The sequence below is a fragment of the Tiliqua scincoides genome, chromosome 12 (assembly GCF_035046505.1).
Source record: "Tiliqua scincoides isolate rTilSci1 chromosome 12, rTilSci1.hap2, whole genome shotgun sequence".
In the NCBI taxonomy this organism is placed as follows: domain Eukaryota; kingdom Metazoa; phylum Chordata; class Lepidosauria; order Squamata; family Scincidae; genus Tiliqua; species Tiliqua scincoides.
Genome location: NC_089832.1, coordinates 15066424 through 15091777, shown reverse-complemented (window position 1 = coordinate 15091777; position 25354 = coordinate 15066424). Strand labels below are relative to the sequence as shown.

At 45.2% G+C, this 25354-nt stretch overlaps 1 protein-coding gene and 1 pseudogene across 2 annotated transcripts in view; both read left to right on the top strand.

Moving 5' to 3' along the window:
• Positions 1–25354, top strand: part of TENM1 (teneurin transmembrane protein 1) — a 277961-nt gene that overhangs the window by 161896 nt on the left and 90711 nt on the right. For both annotated transcript variants that reach the window (XM_066640043.1, XM_066640042.1), the window contains 4 exons: positions 12213–12429; positions 16981–17100; positions 20672–20933; positions 23759–24026. In XM_066640043.1, coding sequence (XP_066496140.1) covers positions 12213–12429; positions 16981–17100; positions 20672–20933; positions 23759–24026 — 867 coding nt within the window. The remainder of the gene's footprint in view (positions 1–12212; positions 12430–16980; positions 17101–20671; positions 20934–23758; positions 24027–25354) is intronic.
• On the top strand, positions 10865–10984 carry LOC136663289 (5S ribosomal RNA; annotated as a pseudogene).

Here is a 25354-nt window from a genome sequence, read left to right as displayed (position 1 = left end):
GGCTGCAAACTGTCTTGGCCAGGAGGACCGTGTCACTTCGAAATGTTCAGCACAGCGCATAATGCACTGGGGCTCAACAAAGACGGATGCTTAATGCGTCCAAGCTGCCCCCAAGCTCTAGTTGCAGCTCTGTTTATCAGACATCCATACTAGCGCTGAGCAGCTGGCTTGAGATAAAACCAGAAGCCTCCCATATCGGATCCAACTCTCCATCCTGCTGCTGGAACAGACGTTGAGGTTACGAGACCCCTCCAAGAGCTGAGCAGAAAATGTGCCCTCTCAAATTTGCCACCCCATTTGCAGGCTGCACTGCAGAGCAGTGGAGACAAGGGTGACTGGCTGCCAGTTTTCCAGAGCTCCCTTTCCTCAGTGCTGCTGGGGACTGTTCTTCTCAGGAGTTTTCTGGGAAGGAAGGGGCTGGCATTCCTACTGCTGGGATGCCCCTCCCCCTGGGAGGCAGGATCGGAACCTCAATGAATGGATCTCCTCCCACGTTGGAGGGGTGTCCCTTCCGGTCCCCCGTTCTGGTCCTGCCTTCCAGGAGTTAAGACGAACTTCAGTCATGCTCCTGCACGACCTCATCTTTTCTGGATTGCTTATGGCTAGGGTGGGTAGGTCTTGTGCCCCCCCCCTTCTTCCACCACCCAGGTTCTCGGCAGCAGCCAGAGCCTATTGAGACAGCTTTCTACCCCCAAACAGACCTCCAAAGCTACTGGCAATATATCAGCTAAAACATGACAGCGTAAATAGTTTAAAATATAATGCCATGTTGGCAACCTTCAGTCTTGAAAGACTCTGGTATCGCGCTCTGAAAGGTGGTTCTGGAACAGCGTCTATTGTGGCTGAAAAGGCCAATTCGGGAGTGACAATCCCTTCCACACTGGGAGCAAGTGCAGTCTATCCCTGGTCTGTCTCCCTGGCTACAGGCCTTCCTTCTTTGCCTCTTAGACTGTTGGCCAAATGTCTCTTCAAACTGGGAAAGGCCATGCTGCACAGCCTGCCTCCAAGCGGGCCGCTCAGAGGCCAGGGTTTCCCACCTGTTGAGGTCCACTCCTAAGGCCTTCAGATCCCTCTTGCAGATGTCCTTGTATTGCAGCTGTGGCTAACGACTACTGGCTCCAGCTCTGCTCCCAGATACAGGTAGCAGCTGACACGGACAACATCAAGGGGATGTATGACGGTATCAAGCAGGCCCTAAGTCCAACGCAGAAGAAAATTGCCCCTCTGAAGTCTGCCACAGGCGAGGTCATCCAGGATCGGACGCAGCAGATGGAACGCTGGGTGCAGCACTACTCTGAGCTATATTCCAGAGAAAATGTAGTCACCGAAGAAGCGCTGAACAACATTGAGTGCCTGCCTGTGCTGGAGGAGCTTGACAGTGAAAATATAATAGAATGGTTTGAGCAACTGAGTGCAGCAAGAAAGCAGTACAAAAAAAAGCAGAATGAGTGCCAAGGCATCACAGAAAAGGCTTAGCCAGATGTCAGAAACAGAGGGAGCCCGCCCTCATCTGGGACAAACCCCAAATATTCCCATGTACCTCCTGCTGCTTCCCACTCTCCTCTCTCCCTCCCCCCTTCCCATCTCTTCTCACTCACCCCTATCTGCATGACTTTTTCCCACCCAGCTCGCTCACGTTCTCCCTGTCTACCTCTTTCATTGGCATTTCAAGCAGCACACCATATACCCAGTCCGGTATCCTTCAAATGCCAGCACTTCTTTTCCCTGACCTGAAACTCCTGAGAACCTAAGAAGAGCCCTGCTGGATCAGGCCAAAGGCCCACCAGTTTCCTGTATCTCACAGTGGCCCACCAGATGCCTCAGGGACCACGCAAGCAGTGGTGTCGCTAGGGGAGCGCGGGCTTGCATTGGGTGACGCGCAGAGGGGGGTGACCCCACTATTCACCCAAAAATTTTTAAATCTTGGTATTTTTTTATTAATAGCATTATGATATATCAATCAATGTGCGATTTCATGCAGAATGCAATGAAGCAAACCACGTTGAAATATCTCGATCCTATCAAAAGTTATAGCCAAAAAAACAGTGGGGGTGGGTCAGTGGTGCATTACTATGTCCACTGCCCTGGTTGTTGCCCCACCCACCTCATGAAACAAGGTCCATCAAGGGGGTGATGTGCTGGCCTCCCACACCGGGTGACTCAGACTCTAGTGACACCACTGCACACAAGCCAACAAGAGACTTGCACTCCACTGCCTCTCCCTTGCATCTAGCACTCAGAAATAGCCTTCTTCTAAAATCAGGAGGTTGCGCATTCCCATCATGGCTTGTAACCTGTGATAGACTTTTCTTCCAGAAACCTGTCCCATCCCCTTTTAAAGGCATCTAGGCCAGATGCCATCGCCACATCATGTGGCAGGGAGTTTCACGAACTAATTTCACTCTGGGTAAAGATATATTTTCTTTTGTCTGTCCTAATTCTCCCAACACTCAATTGTAGTGGATGGCCCCTGGTTATGGTGTTGTGTGTGAGATCAAAGAGCATCCCCCTGTCGACCCTTATCCATCCCCTGCATAATTTTGTATGTCTCAATCTTGTCCCCCCCCCCCCTCAGGCACCTTTTTTCTAGACCAGGGGTATCCAAAGTTTTTGGCAGGAGGGCCACATCATCTCTCTGACACTGTGTTGGGGGCTGGGGGGGAAAAAGAATTAATTTACATTTAAAATTTAAATAAATTTACATAAATGAATATATTAAAGATGAACTTATATGAATGAATGAAGGTCTTGCAATAGCTCAAGGCCTATAAAAGGCCTTGCACAAAGCAAGGCCGGCCTTTCCTTTGCTGCCGCTACTGCATCACAGACATGAAACAGCAAGCAGTGAAGGGATCCCTCATCCCACAGCTCACACGAGAGGTCAAACAGGCGCCCTCACACTGAGAGCAGTTGCGTCGGGCCAGTGCGGGCTCCAACAAATCTCCAGAGGGCCAGAGGCTCATTGGTGTCTGGGGGCTCCCTGAGGGCTGCATTGAGAGGCCTTGAGGGCCACAAGTGGCCCCAGGGCTGGGGTTTGGGCACCCTCTTCTAGACTGAAGAGCACTGACGGAGGTGGTCTGAGGAGAGTAAACAATTAAAGGCGCAATCCTAACCCACTTTCCAGCACTGACATAAGGGCAATGCTGCTCCGAAGTAAGGGAACAAACATTGCCTTATTTTGAGGAGGCCTCCGTAACTGCCCTCCAACTGCAGGATGCAGCACATGCCCCACTGACACAGCTATGCCAGGTGTGGGAAAGTTGGTTAGGATTGCGCCCTAAGGCACATCACATGTTAGTTTCAGCAGCAAAGGGAGCCAATGTTAGCTGCTCTTGTACCAGATAAGGGCAGTTGTTCATTTTGCAGGCAATGTTTGTGTTCATGCTTATGGTTGATAAGCAGAAAAGTATAAAGCTTTAGTGAGAGCAAAATGCGGAAGTCACTGTTGGTCTAAATAGCTGTGAAAAATATTTGTTCCGATATCTAATAGCCAGGATTAATCCTTTAGAAATATTAACTAAGGCTGCAGTTCTGTGCTCAATTTTTTTGTGGGATCAAGGCCAAGTGTAAACACATGGGATTTCCTTTTGAGTAAACATATATAGCTCTGTGCTATAATGAATGGAAAAGGCATTAGGGTTTTGATAGGCACAAAATCAATTGGATGGCATTACAACTGTGGGGTTATTGTTCCTTCTGGTTTATAACGCTATCCACAGTGTGAGTGAAAGACAGGGTATAAGTGCATTAAATAAAAAACATTTGTGGCTCTAGGGCATGTTCCTAAAAATAATGGTAGGACAATAGTGGAGTCTTTTCAAACTCATCTCTTGAAGTGTGAATGCCTGTAGCTTTCTAAGGGGCAAATAGTGTACAGTATATGTCGCCTAGAGAAAGATATGCAAACAAGGTACCCAGCGCAGGTTAGGAGGTGACTGGAGGTCATCTCGGGGTAAGCAGATATTTTCCCCCTTACCCTATGTTGACCCCCAGTGTGCCCTATGGGGCTACTCAGATCTGCACAAGCTATTTAACTGGCACAAATCCAAGCAGCCTGTATAAAGCTACTCACTCCGGAAGTGGGATTTAGGATTTTAAGTGTGCTACCATCAACTTTCCCACCCCCATCTTGGGCATAATCCCTTTCCACCCTCCCCCACCCATAAACATTCCCTCCTTACCCCTGAAAGGCTTTTCTGCCATCCTCTTCCACCCGTTGCACAACCTTGTGCAAACGTACTCTGTCTGGCTGGTAAAGGGGCCAGATCTGACTCTGGGGAGCCGGTACAGACCTTTGTGCCAGCCCAGCCTTACGGCACTTTCAAAACACTTGGAATTTGGCGCAGGTGGCCTGCGCCAGTTTAAAGTGGCATTTGGATTGCACCCTCGGCTGCTCAAAATGTCAATTGAAAATGAATGTCTTAGAAATTGTTTACATCTTTCTTTCAGTGCAAGGAAGAAATATTTTTAAATTTAAAAGAAATCTTTTTCAGCAGTCTTCCATGTTTATCAGCCATTATCAGGCTACTCATCCATCATAGCCATTAGCTGATGGAACTCATGATAATGAAGACAGAGATGAGAAGCCACCAGATCCTTTCCGGAATGACCCCAGACATCTCGGCCCTCATTTATTCTGTTCTCAATTATTTTCTGCAAAGTAGATTAGATGAAAGCTGGGTCTGTCAGGGCTAAATTTATGCCCAAGCGAAAAAGTTTAGGGTTTCACATTATGAAGGACCTCTAAGTATAAAAGTCTGTGTGCATGAATGTCTGTGTGTATTCCCTGTGTGTATGTATTCCCTGCATGAATGTCTGTGTGTATTTCTATTAAACATTGTTTCTGTTACATTTTTGGTAATGTTATGGGATGGAAACTCTTAGCCTTAATGTAGTTTAGGGCCCCAGCATGGTTTAATCAGATGCCACAAACATTTTTTTTAATGTTTTAATACAAGTAAAATTAACAAATATCAGTTAATATTATGTGTATAACAGTGCAATGCTATGCTCAGAGATGAGGGACGTACTCCCAGGTAAGAGTAAACAGGATTACAACCTATGTAAAGGTAAACCACATGTGTGTGGTACATTTAGACTGCTGCAAATCCAGCTAGAACCGGGGTGTAAAACCTAGTGTTAAGACAGGGGTGTCAAGCATAAGGCCCACGGGCTGAATGCAGTCCTTGGAAGCAATTTCTCTGGTCCCCATTATAATTGGGCTCTCCCAGTTTGATCATTGGGCTCTCTCATATCTTGAAAATATGAACAAGATTAGCATATTTTCTCATCTGTCATTTGCAGCTAATAAATTTCTATGTGAGAACAAAATGCTTATTTCGGGCCATCATCTGTTTCATGATGTCACGTCCTGCTTAATGATGTCACTTCCAGCCCTCAGCAGGTATCATGAATGCTAACTTTGGCCCTCATGAAACTAGTTTGACATCCCTGAGATAGAAGATACTAGGCTGTTACCAAGATATATATTCAGCTAGAGAAATTACCACATATTAAGTGAAATATGTTGGATAATGGACACAAGGTAGGTAGGTAGGGCGGGCAGCTGATGAGATCACAAATAGTTGATGGGCCGTGATCCTGGGGTGGGTGGAGAGTCATACCTGGATGTACATATATGAGATGCTTTTGAGCCCCTTCTTGTGAGTAATCACTGACATGATGGTACATGAAGACAGGTCATCTGGAGAGAGGGAGGTGAAGGATCTCTGTTGACTCTTCTGCTAATCGTCCCTTGGATATAACAATTGGTATTGATATACCTACCGCCTTTATGGTGGATTGCTTCTTTGGCTTTATTCAAGGTGGTTTACATGGGTAGGCTTTCTCTAGACATTTAAATGAGTTTTTACAATGAACAGAGAAGTTCTATCTTTCAAGAATTGACTACATTCAAGGTGCATCTTCTCACAGTCTGGTCACATTCTGGCTGCCATTTTGCCCCACACAAAGAGCTTCAGAGCCTGCTTGTTTTGGCTGTCACTCAAAAGAGCTCTACTCAGTTTTTCAAGGTCATGCTGCTCCCGGGTCTTGATAATCTTGAACAGGCGACAAACAGCAGCTCTACCCTCTAGACCAGACCTTCTGCCCAGACCAGGCAGATCATGTCTGTTGTTACAGACTGTTTCAGGTCATATGAAAGAAATTAACACACAAGAAGAGCAGAGTACCAGATCCAGGATTTTCCCAAAACTGATGGAATGCTTCACTGTCCCGTTGTCATCATCAAAGTTGTGTGGCTTGGGTTCCATATCTTATCATGGAGAGTGGGGAGCTGAGCAGCAAGCAGTAGGCCAGTTCGAAGGCAAGGTGGCTAAAGTAGAAGTAGTGCTGTCCAGCAAAGAAGGAGCTGGCCAGATTGAGATGGTAGGCAGCAAATGAAGATCAGTCGTATCACTCAGACTGTCTGATGTGACAGACTGCAGTGGAATTATTCAGAAAATCAGACTTTTTGTCCTGCAGTGCTCAAGAAATTGAGACTCTCATAAGCTAATTGCTCCTCTGTCTCTGTCAGTAATGATCCTTTTGAAATAAGCCTGTTAATTATCCGTTCCTTTTATTGTATAAAGAACCGGTGTTATTCACGGCTGCAAAAGTTATTTTAGTCTTGGACCCGCAGAAGACAGTGTGGCACAGCTGTTCTTGAGGCTCACACTTTCCCCTCACACCACTCCCTACCACACTGTCTTCGTGCCCAGCGCACTAGCGTTATGACTGGTGTGGCACAACAGAATACTCAGCAGGTCAAGACCCTCCCATGCATCATCTCAGAGCATTCATCAGCAGTAGTGTCACTGGGGTTTACGTCACCTGATGCAGGAGGCCAGTGAGTCACCCCCTTGATGGCCCTCCTCCCATGCAGTGGGCAGGGCAGTGTCTCGGGTGGGGGTCATGGTGATGCACCATTGCCCACCCTGCTGGGTTTTTGGCTATAACTTCTGATAGAGTAGAGATATTTCAATGTGGTTTATTTCATTGCATTCTGCATGGAATTACGCATCAAATGATATATAACATGATGGTATTATTCAAAGACACCAAGATTTCAAAAATTTTGGCTGATATAGCATCATGCCCCTCATGTGTGCGTCATCTGGTGTGACCTACACCCCCTTCACCCCCCTAGCAATGCCACTGTTCATTAGCCTGTTGCCTGCCATCCCAGCACCCAGAATGCTGTCAACAGAAAAAAGAAGGGGAGCTGTGTAGTATCTAAGCGTCAAGACACTGCCGTGGAGGAACTCTGAGGAAGTCTTCATTTGTCAAGACCTGGTACCCGCTTCAAACCTCAGCAGATAAGAGTGGGGAGCAAGTGACAGCCAGAGTTTTTTTTTTGTCCCACTCTGCCAATAGGCCTCTGCTGCTACTGTATCGTTGTGTTCCTTCTTTCCTTCCAGGCCATTTAGAAGGAGAAGAGAGACCAGTGGCATTGCTGGAGTGTTCCACCCTGACACTCTGCCTCTTCATGACACACCCTCCTTACCTTTGCAATGCAGCAGCAGATCTGGGACCTCCTGGCATGCAGGTGCAACCACATGACCCACAGAAAGCTGTTTAGCGGTGACAGGATGTCATCGTGAGCACCACCAAATTATCATAACTTAACATAAGAACAGCCCCACTGGATCAGGCCATAGGCCCATCTAGTCCAGCTTCCTGTATCTCACAGCGGCCCACCAAATGCCCCAGGGAGCACACCAGACAACAAGAGACCTGCAAGGCTTCCTGGGAATTGTAGTTAAGAACATAAGAACAGCCCCACTGGATCAGGCCATAGGCCCATCTAGTCCAGCTTCCTGTATCTCACAGCGGCCCACCAAATGCCCCAGGGGGCACACCAGGTAACAAGAGACCTCATCCTGGTGCCCTCCCTTGCATCTGGCATTCTGACATAGCCCATTTCTAAAATCAGGAGGTTGCGCATACACATCATGGCTTGTACCCCGTAATGGATTTTTCCTCCAGAAACTTGTCCAATCCCCTTTTAAAGGCATCCAGGTCAGATGCCATCACCACATCCTGTGGCAAGGAGTTTCACAGACCAACCACATGCTAAGTAAAGAAATATTTTCTTTTGTCTGTTCTAACTCTCCCAACACTCAATTTTAGTGACTGGCTGTCTCACAGAATGCCTGCCGTGGCAGCAAATCTAAATGCTCAAAAGACTTACATCCTCCTTGAAAGTAGTTGTGAGAGTTTGATCTGATGCTCAAATGAAATGGAGAAATGTATGCTGAACATGCAAACCAAATCTAAGCTCATCTTTTGTTTCTGGTTTTGGATTAAGCTTAATCTCTGCTCCTGCCTCTTCTCTGAATTTTAAAGATATACATTTGCAACACCTATAAATCTTGCTTTTGCATGTGGTGTCCCAAGGTCTCCTGCTTAGCTTCAACTGTGCTGCACCAGCAGGTCTTCCAGGATTTGGAGGCCCACTTTTTACTTTATTGCGCTCCTGGTCTCTCTCCTTCCTCCAAGGATAATCTCATCTCTCATTCTTCTCATCTGTCCACAGCTTGGCCATAATCTCTGGTGCCTCTCCCTTTTTTCTGTCCCTCCACTGATTCTCCTGCCACGCCTAGTTGTTTCTTTCATTCTAATATTGTTAACGCCGTCTTTTCCCCCTTCTGGCTCAGATAAAGCTTTAATTCAGCTTATCATTCATTCACATATAGATTATTGTACTGTATTATTTTCTGATCCTCCTATCTCGCATTGTAAACCTCTTATCGTCGGCCTTAATTCTTCTGCTCACTGATCTTGCATCACAGTCCAACATGTCTCTCTGCTGTACTTCACTCTTTACTAACTCCTTCTCCCGTTTCATATTGAATGTGAGATGCAGATTTTTTACTTTTGATGTATTTATGACCTTACTTATCTATTTTCTTTGCATTCATTCTCTCTCTCTCTCTCTCTCTCTCTCTCTCTCTCTCTCTCCATTTTTCCTTTACCAGTTAAACCTGCTGTTCCATGTCCCATATTTCTCACTCGGATCCTTTTAATTTGTTTACATCTTTCAATATCTAAATGCTGCTTTTCTTGCTTTTCAGATTCACTATCATGAAATGCTAAATGACAGAAACCTATTAATAGCCATTTCTGCCCAACGTTGCATATACACCACAGGGATCAAATGTGTACACCTGTGGGCTGGGCAGAAATGGGTTAATGCAATTCTAAAGCAAAAGACAGCTGCTGTAAATCAGTAGCGTAGCCAGAAGGGGGGCTGTATGATAAGTACAGCAAGCACCGCAACACGCTGTGTAAGAGACCCCTCTGCAAGCACATTGCCATCGCTGCCCGGAATGGCTCCAACTTTAGGCCACCTACACAGCACGGCGCCTGCTATATACCATACTGCCCCTGTATATACCTTACTGGTCCCTCTGACTACGCTACTGCCGTAAACCAATAAAGCAGACAATATTGTGTTAGAAAACGGCGTAGATGCAGCAGATCAAAAGTAGCAATTAGAACTATTGAAAACCTTCATGAAGCCAAAAACAAACTGAACAATATTTTTAATAATAATAAACTGAATAATAATTTTAAGAGAGAGAGAGAGAGAGAGAGAGAGAGCAATGAGTCAAGATGACAAAGTGAGAAAAAGATGGAATTCAAAGAATATGCTTTAATGAAAGGAAGTCAGAAAGAAATATCACAGGAAAAGAATTTCAACTGCCTGAAAACAGAGGTTTGGCTATAGGTGCATCCTCTTGTATGAACACAAGACCAGCCCATCTATGAAGCTGAGGGCCCAATCCTATTCAACTTTCCAGGGTCGATGCAGCCTGGAGGTAAAGGAACAAATATTCCCTTGCCTTGAGGAGGGCTCCATGACTACCCCCTCCCCACCGCAAAATGCAGTGCATGTCCCCTTGGCAGGGCTGCATCAGTGCAGGAAAGTGCTCGATAGGATTGGCCCTGAGACAGTTGCTTATGGCAGCAGCCTGCCTCTGTCCTTTAGCCATGTCCATTAGTCCTCCTCTCGCTTGCTGGTTTCAAAAAGAATAAGGAGAACAGAGTGAATGAGGAAGAGTGGAGAAGAGAGGAGTGTTAGGCTAAAGTGGTCTCTCCTCATCTTCCACACGTCCTCTTTTCCACTTCCACCTTCCAATTCCTCTCATTCCACTGTTGCTGTTTTTCACTGAGACCACTTCGTGGCTCTCGGGGGCTCTGCTCAGGCCTCATCAGGCTATTTGGGGTGTGTGTGTGTGTGTGTGTGTGTGTGTGTGTTCCTCTCATTCCTCTTTTAATTTACAAACTGAACCTACTTCTGCATTCCTGGGAAGTCTCTCCAAGTGTTTAGAAACCACAGCTTTGGATGGTTGTCACTGCTTCCTGTGCAAACCAGTAATCACTCAACTACCCATGTTTGCTGTTATTATATAGACAGCATAGATTTGGGGTGGGAGTGGGTTAAAAGATTGGGTGGGTGGGTGGGTGTAGCGTAGTCTTTCCATACCTGATGTGTAGTGAAGTTGACCTCTTTTGTGCTTGATTTGTGCGTGAATTCTAGTGATTTATCCCGCTCTCAGGTATTACATGCAAGGAGTGTCAAAGTGTAGTGGAAGTACAGAAGATTTCCCTCAAGAAGATGGTTTGTGGTGTCATCAGGGGCCCCTTGTGTTGACAGGTCTGGGAAGGATGGAATTATAGCCAGAAGTTTTGCTTGCAAGGATAATGAGGACTTTGGAGATAAGGGTGAAAGAATCATCGCCAGAGGGTCTGGGAGTAGAAGGAGAGAGGTAGGAGGAAGGAGAGAGAGTGAGTAAAGGAGGGGGAGGGAGGAGGGAAAAGAGAGAGGTGTGTGTTTGGGTGGGTCTTGCACAGTGCAGACACCAGCAGCAATTGTTACCCTGCACATGCCTGATCTCATCTGATCTCGGAAGCTAAGCAGGGTCAGGCCTGGTTAGTACTTGGATGGGAGACCGCCTGGGAATACCGGGTGCTGTAGGCTTATACCATGATCTCGGAAGCTAAGCAGGGTCAGGCCTGGTTAGTACTTGGATGGGAGACCGCCTGGGAATACCGGGTGCTGTAGGCTTATACCATGATCTCAGAAGCTAAGCAGGGTCAGGCCTGGTTAGTACTTGGATGGGAGACAGCCTGGGAATACTGGGTGCTGTAGGCTTATACTATGATCTGGGAAGCTAAGCAGGGTCAGGCCTGGTTAGTACTTGGATGGGAGACCGCCTGGGAATACCGGGTGCTGTAGGCTTATACCATAGTCTTTCGAGACTGAAGGTTGCCAACCTAGAGATTGTTGGAGACTGTTGTGTGGCTATCAAACCACAGGTGTCATTGCTGTGGCCGGAGAACCTGCAGAGGGGAAGGAGGACCCCTGCAACTTGAACAGGCGAGCTCCCTGCCTATTTCCTTTACAGAGGTGGTGGGTTTCACCAGGGCTTTGCGCCTAACTGAGGTTGGCTATCCCTCCTCTTTATATAAGGGAGGCTAATTAGCGCAAAGTGGGCATAAGGTTTCTAAGTTTGGAAAGGGAACGCAACAGGGCACAAAGCAGCAGTAAATCATGCAGTGAGAGGAGTGTGGTATGCTTGGAGAAAGTAGGTATGTCAGGTAGCAGAGCTAGGTGTGTACAGGAGGAAGAACAAGATTCTGTGCCTGGGAAGGTTTCTTCTTGTGCCTAGGAAGGGAAGGTTTACATGCAGACCTTTTAGTCACGGTTGGGGAAATGTTCAAAAATTAAAATCAGTAGCACATCAGAATGGAGCCCATCGGTAAGCTTCGCCGCGTAATTTTGGGTCCTGTTATTTCTAGTTATTCTGGTCCCCCTAACCTTCTTGCAGCGTTTCTTTTAAACGATTTTGTGCAAGAAATTACGCTTCTTGTAGATAAGTTTCTTGCAAATGTGTTTATTTCCAATAGTTAAGACAGTCCCGATCGGGGTTTTAGTGTGTGTAATCTTATGGTTTTAATTTGTGGGTCGTATCTGTGATTGTATTTATTTATTCTGTGTGATGCCATTAAAGGTTGTTGATTGATTGGGAGCCCATTTATTTTTTATTTGCTTATAATTCCTGGGTGGAATTACAGGCCAGCGGCTTTCACAGTGAGCACATCTCGTATATATTTGTGTATGTGTCCAACTTTTTCCTTTGGCCATCTGCCTGGTCAGCCCTTTGAACCTCTGCTATACCGTCTTTGTTGTTTTCACCTGTTTCCAGATGGCTTGACGGACTGTGTAGATCCTGACTGCTGTCAGCAGGCTACTTGCTATGCCAGCCCGCTCTGCCAAGGCTCTCCGGATCCCCTCGACCTCATCCAGCAAAGCCAGCCTCCTTTCTCGCAGCACCCTCCAAGGCTTTTTTATGACCGAATCAAATTTCTCATTGGCAAAGAAAGCACTCATGTTATCCGGGGAGAGATCTCCTTTGAGAGCAGGTAAGCTCCTTTTTCCATTATTGAAAAGTGCTTTCTGAATAGAGACCTTCTTGGGAATTAGGATGGAGATGAGAAATTTAAAAAAAAAACAAAAAAAACTGATGTCTCTTGGAAAAGTGGTTTGGAATTCCCCCCTTCCCCATTAACCCATTTTTGCCTAGCCCACAGGTATACACATTTGATCCCTGTTGTGTATATGCAACACTGGGCAAAAATGGTTTAAGTATCACGAGAAACTAGAAGCCGGTACTCACAGCATCCACGGTAAGTCAAATCTGCAGAAGCCAGATCTGCAGATAGCAGAGATGGGCTGTACAAGCATTTAAAAATATAGATAAATAAATTGGCAGTGTTTTGTGACCCAGAATTACGACAATTCAGGGTGTCGCCAACTTAGGGGGGTTTGGGGTGCTCAGAGTTCTTGGTTCTCGAACCCTAAAGCCCCCAAGGCCCCTCTGTTTAGTGGGACTGCCACCACCCTGTAAGTGCCAGTGCCTCAGTCCAGGAACACGGAGACCCTCTAGGCTTAACTCAATCCCTTGCAGGCACTGAGCTCTTTCTCCAATTAAAGCTTCAGTCCTCAAGTTATTAGACCACAATGAGCACTTGGTAGCTTGCTGAATGGCTAGGCAGGATTCTGAACCTTTGTCCCCAACAGACAATGAAACAACTTGGTAAAAGAGATTTTAGTTTATTAAGTACATAAGGTTACGTAAGGTAGCAAATGCTAGAGGCATAAACATCTAGGAAACCTATCAGCAATAAAATAATAAAGCTAGCTGGCTATCTCTATTAATCCCTATCTCTCACCTGGGTCAGTTACTCTTGTAGATCTTTTAGCTCCAGGCTACCTGTGAGGCCAGATGCCCATGGTGGACAATGGAGCTCACAACGTGCACCCAAAAACTCTGCCCAAGAAGAAGCGGACACACCCCTTGGGGCACTCATTATTATACTTCTTATGCTAATAGTATGGAGGTGACCATACTTATTTAGACTGTCCAATCAGAAACTTTTGAGGTTAGAACCTTCTTGGAGTGGGTCTGGTTGCCAGCCCTCCTAGTTCTTACCCCTCCAAACTGGAGATCCATAGCTGCGTTCCATTCCGCTTGATCAGGCGCCCCTCAGTCTACTGAGGTGTTAAACATTCCAATGGGTTGTAATTCTTGTTGTTTGTTTACTCACATTCCTGCAGCTAGGAACTGCTAGCCACTTCTCCGTTACTGACTTAGTTTGGTTCAGGCTTCACATGCTAACCTAGGCCTAAACTGTACATATTCATGACACAGGGTGACCCTCATTATCCACAAAGTTTCTGTCTAGGAACTCCCGCAGATAAGGAAACCTGCAGCTACTGAAATCCATGGATTGGGGGGACAAGCCCTACAAACTTGACCTGAACTGCATTCCTGTTGGGTCCAGAGGTCCTTTTGAGAGCCAAAAACCACAACTTTCGGTTTTCAGCCAAAAACAAGTCGTGGTTTTCTACCCTCTGAAAGCTTCAGAAGGGTCTCTGGATCTTACCGAGTCATAGCTCCTGTTGGGCATGGAGGGCTACGAGTAGTCCACATCACAGGTTTAGAAACCTTAGGTATTCAGATTTGAGTCTGTGTGTCTGCTGTATTGAGTGCTACTAGATTTGGGGCTGGGAAGTTAGGATACAATTACTTGTTCAGTCAAGGGCCCATAAGGAAGTCCTGGGCAAGGCTCCTTTGCCGCAGTTTGCTGGAATATAATGGTGGTTTACCTCCCAGGAGTGGTTGCAAGGATGGGTGATGTATCTGCAAGCCTGTAAATGTGTTTTTGTCAAGGATGAAGGACATGTGACTGTGTGGAGGGGGAGATTCTTGCTCTGAAGACAAGGTTACATATATTTTCCTCCCCAAAAAAGGGAGTAATATTTGAAATATAGAGGCACGCTGCTTGTTCTACAGCAGCCCACCCCAAGGCAGCTCTAATTTATGTACTTGTGCGGACAACCACAGATCATCCATAATTCCTAACAGTTTCTCATGTATCTTGGCCTGTAAATTAGATCCATGGTCCTTAAACTCAATAAACTTGGGAGAATAAAAATGCTGCACTGGAAAATAAAATAAAATTGCAGAGTGGTCTGTTAGAAAGTAGTGCAGAAGAAATAGAAGGATAATACCTTTATTAGGTTCAGTTAGAATGTTATATGGTTTAAAAAAAAAAAAAAAAGTTCTGATCTGCTTTAACTGGTCAACATGGATTTGCACCAGAGATCTTATTGTACAGGTTTGAGTTGAACCATAGCGGCTGCTGGGTCTTACCCCAAAGTAAAGGGATCCTGAGGTCCGCGGCGCGGCTCCACACCGTGGACCTCAGTCGTAAACATGCCATAAGGCACATGTTTACTATCGGGCTCCCGCCGGAGCTAGCCCAGCACCGGCCAGAACCGGGCTGCTGCATGACAAGAGTCTGGGTTCTGCAGCTCGGCAGTCCCCTGGACCGCTGAACTGCGGAACGGGAGGTGGGGGCGTGGCTGGGGGTGTGGGGGAGGTGTGTCATGGGAAGGGAGCAAGGCAGATCCGCGGAGCCAAGCTCCGCAGGATCCAAGGCGCTTGGGCAGGGCTTGGGCAGGGTAATTAGGAAAATTACTGAAGGAGCAAATGGAAGGTTTAGGAAATGCATACGCCATGAATGCACATGTCTTGTAATATGTGGAGAGAGCTGGACAATTGAGATACAGGAAGCTGGGCTAGATGAGCCTTTGGGCTGATCCAGCAGGGCTCTTCTTATGATCTGGCATTCTGGGTGCAACCATGGCTGGAGGTTGGGTCCCCTCTGGGGAAGAAAGGTGGGATAGAAATAAAATAAATAGTTTATTGACTGTTTAATGCAAACTGCTGGCAATCTGCTCTCCTTCGTATCCAACAAAAAGTACATGCTTGACCTTGGATTAATTGTTCTCCTGAGGCTAATGGCCATGTTGTCAACAGGAGAAAATGAATGGAAACTCACCAGCCTTCTTTCCCTTAGTTTATCTCATTGGAGTGTTTAATGCAATAAATTATACCTTGAGCTGAAGTGGCCGTTTGATATTTACTGACGTTTCCGTATCAGAAATGCATTTCAGAAGTTAATACCTCATCTGGGTATCCATTACCAACAGTTGATGGATGGGAAATCTTATACATATAACACAGTACACAGAATTTTAAACATACAAGTGTCAATCCAGACAAAATATGATAAAATGTAAAAACCGTTAACTGCTAAACTCCAGTGCCCAAGAGCACTTGCTTGAGGGATCCCGTTAGGCTGTGTTTTGCATCAGATCCACTTCCTTAAAAACAGTTGCGTGTTCATGATGCCATTTTAAGTTTCAAGGTGGCAATACCAGTTTGATCTCTGCACCTGTTTGAAATGGGTCCAGGACAATTGTAAAGCACAGTGTTGGTCTGACATCTCCTTTGAGAGATTGAGAGAGTGCATCGAAAGGGAATATTTGCATGAATGACAGCATGCTCTCTTTGAGGTCCAAACAATAGCTTGACTCTCACAACCTTTTTTCAAAGGGGGAATGGATAGGAAAGCAGCCAGGAAGGCAGGAGAACAGTTTGTTTTTGTTTGATTGGTTGGTTTCTTTTTCTTTTACTCCCAGCTTCATCCAAAAGTATTCCAGAAGATTTGCAACTTTCCTACCTAACTCCCACACAGATATACAGAGGCACCAATGTGGTGACCTCTGTATCCTGCAGGGGAGTTTGGGCATGTTCCCTTCCACCGGGGTAAGCCCCTGCTGCCGCCATGGATCAGCTGAAAGCAGATCAGACCCAGGAACGGGGTTAAGATTTGGTGGGAGCCGCTGCTGCCGAACCCCTTCCAAGGCCCAATCTTTCCTCCTCCCTATTCTGCCCATCCCACTCCATTCCACTTCCTCACTGCGTCTCCCCCAACCCCAGTGGTGAATTTCCACTATCTGTCATTGCGTGCAGCCAGCTGCTTGCCGCAGTGGCCAGGCCTCCGGGACACTTGTTTGGCAATGTAAACAACCCTTAGCATTGGGCTGTTAGAACAGTCGTCAGCTTCACAGTCACAGTAAAATTGTGTAAAAACAAGTGACATCGATATCTTATTGCCCAGATCTATCCAACTTTCCAGCATTTATGTAGCCATGCCAACAGGGTGTGTACTGCATCCTGCAGTGAGAGTGCAGTCACAGAGACCTTCTCAAGGTAGAGGAAGATACACCCCCCCCCAGTGACACCACTGAGAGGCACGCTTCAGACTGAGGCTAAAACACAAGAGGTGTACTGAAGTCGCAGCACGTGTTTCCAAAGTCCTTGACTTTGCGGAGATCTGCATCCAATGTTCAAGTAAATGCCCACAATTCTAACATGTGCAGAATTGACAACAGAAAAAAAAAATAGCATTGCTAGAGCCTGAGATGTTTCAGTTGTTCACAAACTCTCCCCCAACATCACAGTTGTTTGGTACTTTTTCTTCTTTTGCAAATACTGTATGGGCTGCGGACATAGCTGTAACTGTTGTCACTCATATTGCATTTCCTCTGTCTCACTGTAGGCGTGCTTGTGTCATTCGTGGCCAGGTGGTGGCAATTGACGGAACGCCATTGGTTGGTGTAAACGTGAGCTTCCAGCACCACAGCGATTATGGATACACCATTAGCCGACAGGATGGAAGGTGAGAGACAACTTCTTCCATGTCTCCTGAAAAATCTTTTACATTATTTTTGAAGGTACTTGTTTGGAAAAATCTTGGACTGCAAACCAGTTGAAGAATTTGATTGGGTGGCTCTGCTGCTTTGTAACCAATTCACTGATCAGTCTATGTACTATAGCAGACTCCAGTGGTTGGGTTCAGATTACAGATTACAAACCAGGACACCCATGGACAAGGTAGTGGTTTCAGTGTACTTGGGATTCCCTAGCTATAAATTGTGCTAGCTATAAATATATAAATTTAGCTATAAATATATAAAAAAATTTTATACATAAAATATAAAAATGGCCCAAATAAGGATTTGGCTGTGCAAGTGCAATCTTATACATGTTTACTCAGAAGTAAGTCACTCTGTGTTCAACAGGGCTTGCTCCTAGATAAGGGTGTATGGCCGTAGTTCTCAAACCTCTTAGAATCAGGACCCACTTTTTAGAATGACTTTTTAGAATGACTCACTTTTTAGAATGACCCACCTGAAGTGCTGTCATTGACCTGGAAGTGATGTCATGGCTAGAAGTGACATCATTAAGCAGGAAAATTTTTAGCAATCCCAATACAAAAAAAAAATCAAATCAAATAAGCAAGAGCCCAATCCTATGCATGTCTACTCAGAAGTAAGTCCCATTATAGTCAATGGAGCTTACTTCTAGGTAAGTGTGGTTAGAATTGCAACCTAAGTAAATTAAGTTTATAAGTTTAAAAATTGATTTAAAATAAAGAAGAACCCTCTTAACTCTCTTATGCAGTTGCTGATCTGGTTAAAAAAAAATTCCCCAACATTCCAAAGGCTGCAATCCTACCCACACTTACCAAGGAGTAAGCTCCATTGACTATCATTCTTAAAAGCATTTACATAGTAGCCTGTTAAAAGTACAGCTCTGTCACTTTTCTCCAAATGCAGACACATACCATCGTAGCATCAAGTCTAATGTATTAAAAATAAAATGCACACTGAAATGAATGGGGACTCACTTGAAATTTACTCACAATCCACCTAGTGGGTCCGACCCACAGTTTGTGAAATGCTGGTGTATAGGATTGCGGCCTAAACGAGTTAAAGCTTGGAGCAGTAGAAAAAGCTAGAGAGCTTCATGATATGATTTCCCCTTTCTGCAAGTGTAGCATAAATACTGTAAACCATTGAGTAAATTATCCATCGCAATGCTGGGACTTGCTAAGTAATGTTGCTAGTATTTATTCCAAGTTTTTGTCCTGATTTTAAAATGCCGAAGAAGCGAAGTTGTCTAAGTATAATTTCTGATGCACCTATCACTTGACAGAGCTGTAGAGTTTAAATGGGTTCTCTGTATTTTGTTCCTGTAACACTTGGGGACTGTGATGAAATATGCATAATTATGTCTGACTCCCCATCACAGTTCATTACCATCAAAGGGTCCCGTAATAGATGCATCCCGTAATGGAATGAAGTATCCTTTTACACCACCTTACGTTATGTGACTGTAGATGTTAAAATCTTTATGTTAATAAGGAGTCATAGTTTTTTCCCTCTGCCTGATGCAATTTTATGTCTCATACCTCTTTGGGGATACCCTGAACTTTCTTCTGTCACAGGCTGCCAGCTCAACACAAAGTAATAAATTTGTGACAGCTCTTGGAGAGTGACACAGGCAGGGCAGAGGATGCCTCCTTCAGGTTCTTATGCAAGTTGTGTGCATGGAACCAGGTTGCACAGGTATCCAAGTGGCTCCTGACTCAGAGGCATCACTATGGTTTTTGTCACCTGGTGTGAGAGGTCACTGCCCCACTCCCAAGATGGACCTCCTCCCGTAGCAGACCATACAGAATAAATTACAATATTGTATGCATAGCCTAAATGCAGTGGCATCACTAGGGTTGGTGTCACCCCAATTAACTTTACTTACTTACTTACTTACTAAGGCTGTGCAGCATGGCCTTTCCCAGTTTGAAGAGACACTTTGCCAACAGTCTGAGGCTAAGAGGCAAAGAAGGAAGGCCCATAGCCAGGGAGACAGACCAGGGACAGACTGCACTTGCTCCCGGTGTGGAAGGGATTGTCACTCCCGGATTGGCCTTTTCAGCCACACTAGACGCTGTGCCAGAACCACCTTTCAGAGCGCGATACCATAGTCTTTCGAGACTGAAGGTTGCCAATACAATATACTTACTTACTTACTTAAATACATTACAGTACAGGTCACCTAACAAATCAGTGACCAACACAAAAAAAAACAACCAGTGGTCAACTTGATGAAATTCACACAACTGAATAAGAGTTCTAGTATTAGTTTTGATACATGGAAACGAGAGTAGACTCATACTAACACCTTACTGTTTCCCTGCTGTGTCATAACGATACCTCATTGGCTCGCAGAATAATCAGTCTCATTGGTCAGTTTTGCGTTATGCAAATCCTCTTTTTGTTACATAAGGCAGTTGTGTTTTCCTTTTCTGTTTTTTTTCATGCCGTAACATTTGATGGAATACAGATATTTCAACAGGTTTTTTTTTTCATTGCATTCTGCATTAAATTACTAATCAAATGATATATAAGATGATTGTATTATTCAAAAATACCAAGATTTTCAGTGTTGGCAGTAATTGACACACAATTTTGTGTTGTCGCACACACACACACACACACCCCTGAGGGTGTCACCAGAGGGTGAGGGTGTCACCCCTGAGGGTGTCACCCCCTAGTAATGCCACTGTCCTGACTCCACTTTCCAGTCAACCTAGAAAGTAGCAAATCAAGCAGGCTAGCATCCATCATCACACCCCTGCTGCAGCTGGCCAGTTTATTTACATCCCATCTTTTGCCAGAAGGCCCAAAGTGACTGTCAAGATCATTCCAAAATGCGCCCAAAACACATAGATTAAAATATAGTAACATTATGCTATAACTCAACAATAGACAGTAAAATTGTCCTAAAGCAACATCAGTTCACTGCTTCACCATCAGACTTATGTCAAAGACTTGGTTGAATAAGTAGGTCTTCAAAGCCTCCTTAAAGGCTGGAAAGGAAGGGGGTATTACCATGTCCTTGAGGTGACAATCTCCAGAGGCTGGGGGACCCCACAGAGAAGGCCCCATCCCATGTGCACACCAACTGTCAACAAATAATAGCATGCTTAGACTATGGGGAAGTGAACTGGAGATTGCCGACCCTCTCACTCCCTCGGAGAAGAGCACAGCTGGAGGAGACAGGCAGCCCAATTCTATTCAGGGCTTATGCTGACGGATCCCACAATCCATAAAATAAATACTGGTTGACACTGCCTTGGGCAACTGTGGTGTTTCCAAGGTATTTGCCTCCCCCCTCTCTGCACCTTGCTGAATCTGTACCCCATCAGAAACCGGAACTAGAGGGGGCTTGGAAGGGCTTCAGGAGCTTTTGTTGCTTGGAGGTATCCCAGGTTCCTATGGCCAGTCCATACAAGAAATGAAGTGCTGAGTCATCTGTAGCAATTGGAAACTAGCTTTGTCAGGGTGTGTTTGAAGCTGCGTTTAGATGGGAGTAAAGATGAAAAATGTTTTGTTTTGTCTTTTCAGTTTTGACCTAGTGGCTATTGGAGGCATCTCGGTCACCCTGGTCTTTGACAGGTCTCCTTTTCTTTCTGTGAAAAGGACACTTTGGTTGTCCTGGAATAGGTTTATTGTGGTAGACAAAGTAGTCATGCAAAGAACAGAGGTGGAGCCCCCATCCTGCGAAATCAGTAGCTTCATCACTCCAAATCCAATTGTGGTTCCTTTTCCCCTGACGTCATTTGGAGGATCTTGCCCAGAAAGGGGAACCATCATTCCAGAGTTACAGGTAATAAAATGGATGTAAACAGTGTCATTGACCGAATGCTTGGAGATGTTTGTGGGTTGTTGCAATTTTCCTGTTTGTATGCAAGAATGGATGATATTTTGTTAACATATTTTCTATAATGCATTTACACTGTATTGTGTCCCTTATCCCACACTGGAGGGGGTCACCCTTCCTGCTGTACTCACAGAACTGCCCCCACTGGGTGTCAGTTGACCCTCTCCATCCACAGGTCTTCTGACCTTACCCAGAGGGTCTGTCCATCTTGCTTCAGTGCTGCTTTGAGAGGAGAGGGAGTTCTTCAGCACCTTCTTCCTCTTTCTCCTCCTCCTTTCCTGGACAGCTGCCTCTCTGTGGCAGTAGGAACAAAGCCCTCAGCCTTGCATCCTGTCACTATGGCCTCATCACTGGCCCTGGTGGAAACTATTGTAGAGGAACCTTCCTTTTGGGTGTGTGCAAGTCCAACCCCTTTCAACCCAGAACCTTCTCTCCAGTGCTCTTGTTGCCTCAGCACCAAGGGTGCCTGCCTCAGAAGGCTCGGGGAAAGGTGTAAGTAGTTGCAGGATCCCACTGTCGTTTGTTCGGTGGCTGCAGTGTTAACCATGGAGTTGGCCGCAAGCTACTTGGCTGCCAAGTTGACCACAGTAGTGGGCTTGGTGCCCATGGATGGATGTTGGAGGCTCCCTGTATCAGTTGCATGGTACGTTTCAGAATCAGTGTTAGATGTTTATAGATTCCTGAGCCAAGTTCTAAAAATTGAACCCAGATGGGCATGATCCTATCCTTGTTCCTTTAAACTTCTGGTTTCTTATTAAAATTGGTATATCTCAGAGAGCTCAGTGGCATAGATGGGTAACTAAATGCATGAGACAGAACAGTGTGAAAACATATGAGCATCTCAAATTCATGCTAGATCCATTCTATCGCACCGCTTCTGCAGAATTCAGGTCCCTGCCATTATCAGTGTCTCGCAGGCTTGGTTTCAGCCCTGTATTTATCAGCTGTTGGTTGTAAATATATCATGAAAAGATTAGACTCTGGGGAAAGATCATTAATTTCAGCATTTTACACCAGTTGATCTCCGAGCATTTTTTAAATGCATAAAGTTGATTCTGGAAATGGAAGCGAAGGAACATTTTGTACAAGTTTTGGATATCACCAGAATCCCAAGTGATGGCAATTTTAGATCAGTACTTTAAAAAAAAGCAAGTCCTCCATATTTTTATTTATCCCATGGTTGTACTATGAAAGAAGTCTTCAAAACCAAAAGCATATAGGAAGTTATCGCAATGCATTTTAATGGTATTTTCATCCCCTATCTCCTCATAGAACATTGCGCTTTGTAAATAGGGATGAATGCAACATTCTTAAAGCAACAGGTGTTGCATTTATTTACTTTTTGAGTCAATTCTTACAATCATTGGATCTGAAACACTATTCCACAAGGCTATGCGAGCTTTGTAATTCATAACGTCCCTTCTCAGATGAGTATCACTCTTTCCAATTTGCAAGAAACTAGTCTCTTTACCCCTTAGCTATTTCAGGGTGGGGGAGTGCAGGGAGGGGGTGGTTCAGGCCCATCAGAGTGCAGTGGAGGATACCTCCACCCTATCTGAAATCCTTTCCTGCGTCTGGAAGCTATGTTGGGCTTCTTGGGTTTGTGCAGCGATTTTGCTGGCACAGATCCAAATAGCTCCATTGGGCAGCATGGGGTAAGGGAACAAATGTTCCCCAAAAGAGGTCTCTGGCCTGCTCAGTTTCAGCACTGAGTGGAAGTTGGGCCATAGGGCCCCAGGACACCTGCTCTGAATAGAATTGGGCTGCCCCACAAACAAATGCATGAAGATCACATATTAGTCCCTCCTTGCTGATTAGAGAGGGACAGAGAGAAGATCTGAGAATAGAGTCAGGATGATACCACATGCATCACCAGAAGTGATGTCATTAACCTGGAAGTGATGTCATCAATTTAGGCTTCAAACCTAAGCTGCGATCAGCCAAAGGTTCCATTACACAGCATGCTCATTGATTGATTCTGATTCTGAAACCTTTATTGGCATATCAGCACGATCTGCAATCAAAATTTACAATTGACACAGCAATTTGCATAACAAACTGGACAATTAAAAGCAGGATATCAAGTTATTTAAATTCTGACAACGTTACTTTAAGAATCTCAGATAAATAACCAGCAACAGCTGCAGTCAGAGAAACACAAACATCACTCATGAACTTGGAAAGAGTAATATCAGAAGGGGTAAGATCAGAGGAAATCCAAGAAGTAAGGTAATGATTACGAATATCAAGGTGTACTGGACAAAAAGAGAATGTGAGACAAAAAATCAGGAGACTTGTGACAGAAGGGACAGAGCCTTTTCTCCTGTGGAATATTAAAAAAGCGGCCAGAATGGAAGCCTGCTCATTGTTATTTTTGCATAGCTCAGAATTCAAGCATTTCACCTTGGAAGCCAAAACAAAATGCAGACTTCAGTCCTTCTCCAACCACACAGTCCTCTCCCCTTTCCAGTGTCCCATCTTCCCACCTATTCACAGCAAAGGTATGCCAGTATACCCTGTATTTTCAGCTCTATATTTTCAATGGCAGCTGAGCTAGGTGGTTCACGACCCATCTAGTGGGTCTTGACTCACAGTTTGAGAAATGCTGGATTTACGCCAGGCACTTAACCAGCCTGTGACCTCCAGGTTTGTGGCTATAGTCCTGAGTAGACACAGTTTATCTTGCCAGACCAAACATGCACAAAGAATCACCCCAAAAAAGCGTGTGCTGATACAATTCCATCTACAACTGTGTTTTTCCCCCTTTTCAGGTGGTCCAGGAAGAAATCCCCATCCCTTCTAGCTTTGTGAAGCTCAGTTATTTGAGCAGCCGGACTCCAGGCTACAAAAGCTTGCTGCGCATTATTCTGACGCATTCCACCATCCCTCCTGGATTGACAAAAGTGCATCTCACTGTCACGGTGGAAGGACGGCAAGCTCAGAAATGGTTTCCTGCTGCCAGCAACCTGGTCTATACCTTTGCTTGGAACAAGACGGATATCTATGGACAAAAAGTCTCTGGCTTGGCAGAAGCAATGGGTATGCATTTTGACTGTTAATTTGGGTACGTTGAAGTTTGGGTAGCTGCCTCCAGCATTGGTCCGCACGGCTCAGTGGTGCCAACATTGGCTGGCAGCAGCTCTCCAGGGGCCTGTCTGAAGGAGCTGCCAGGGACTGAACCTGGCAGGATGTAGAGAGTGGAACAGGAAGTGTGCAGAGAAGGGAGGAGAGTAATAGCATAGATAGGCTCTTAGGAGATGCTCTAAGGCAATAATACTATGCATGCTAATAGCCCAGTCCTATCTAACGCCCCATGCAGTTATGCTGTTGAGCCAATAGGATGTTGTTCTGCCAAATCCCAATCCAAGCTTTGCCTGGAGAATTATGCCCACATTTAGCTAATTAGCTCCCCTTTTTTCCTCAGAAATGACCCTGGTTCTGCCCTGCAGTACTGCTGGACCCCACTTCCAGGGTAGCTCGCCTGTTCAACCTGCAGAGGTCCTCTCTCCTGCCAGCAGCCTCCCGCCACTACAGCAGCCCCTTGGTCCTCAGCAGGTCTTGGGCACAGCAGCCAAACACCAGTCTTAGTGTCTCCAGTAGTTTCTGCTCCAGCAGCTTCTAAAGTCCATTCACATCAATTTCTTAGTCCATTAATCCAGTCTGTCCTTCCCTCAAGCTTTCCTTCTGTTACCCACACCCTTCCTGCCTCAGGTGCTCCTTATATCCCTGAGGGCCCTATTGCCTTCAAGTGGCTGCAGCTGTGCAGCACACTCTGCTGGATGCCCAGGCCTTAACAACAACAACAACAACAACATCTTTATTTTTACCCTGCCTTTCTGCCCGAAGGGACTCAAAGCAGCTTACAACAGGTTAAAACAGATTAAAAACATAATTTAAAACAAATAAAAACATATTAACACATATCATAAAAACAGCAGTCAGATAAAAAATAGCATAGAGCAGCAGCAAATCATAAAAGAATCAGGCCTGTAAAAAATATAAAAGATGTTAAAAAGATGTTAAAAAGGCCGAGAACTCAGAAGGCTTGTCTCTTTCTTTCTGAAACCTTTATTGGCATATCAACACAACACAATTAACACTTATACTTTACAATTGTCATGACAATTTGCATAACAACCCAATAATTTAAAACAGAATATCAGAATTATTTAAATTCTGCCAATGTTATTTTAAGAATCTCAGATAAATAACCAGCAACAGCAGAAGGCTTGTTTAAACAACCCTTACCCTTAAAGGGGCCACTGCTGACACCACACCCTACCTCCTAGCCAGATCTACCGAGATTCCAATACAGGTGTGCACTGTGCCCCATCCTGCTTCCTGTTAGTCACCCTCTAGCATGCAGG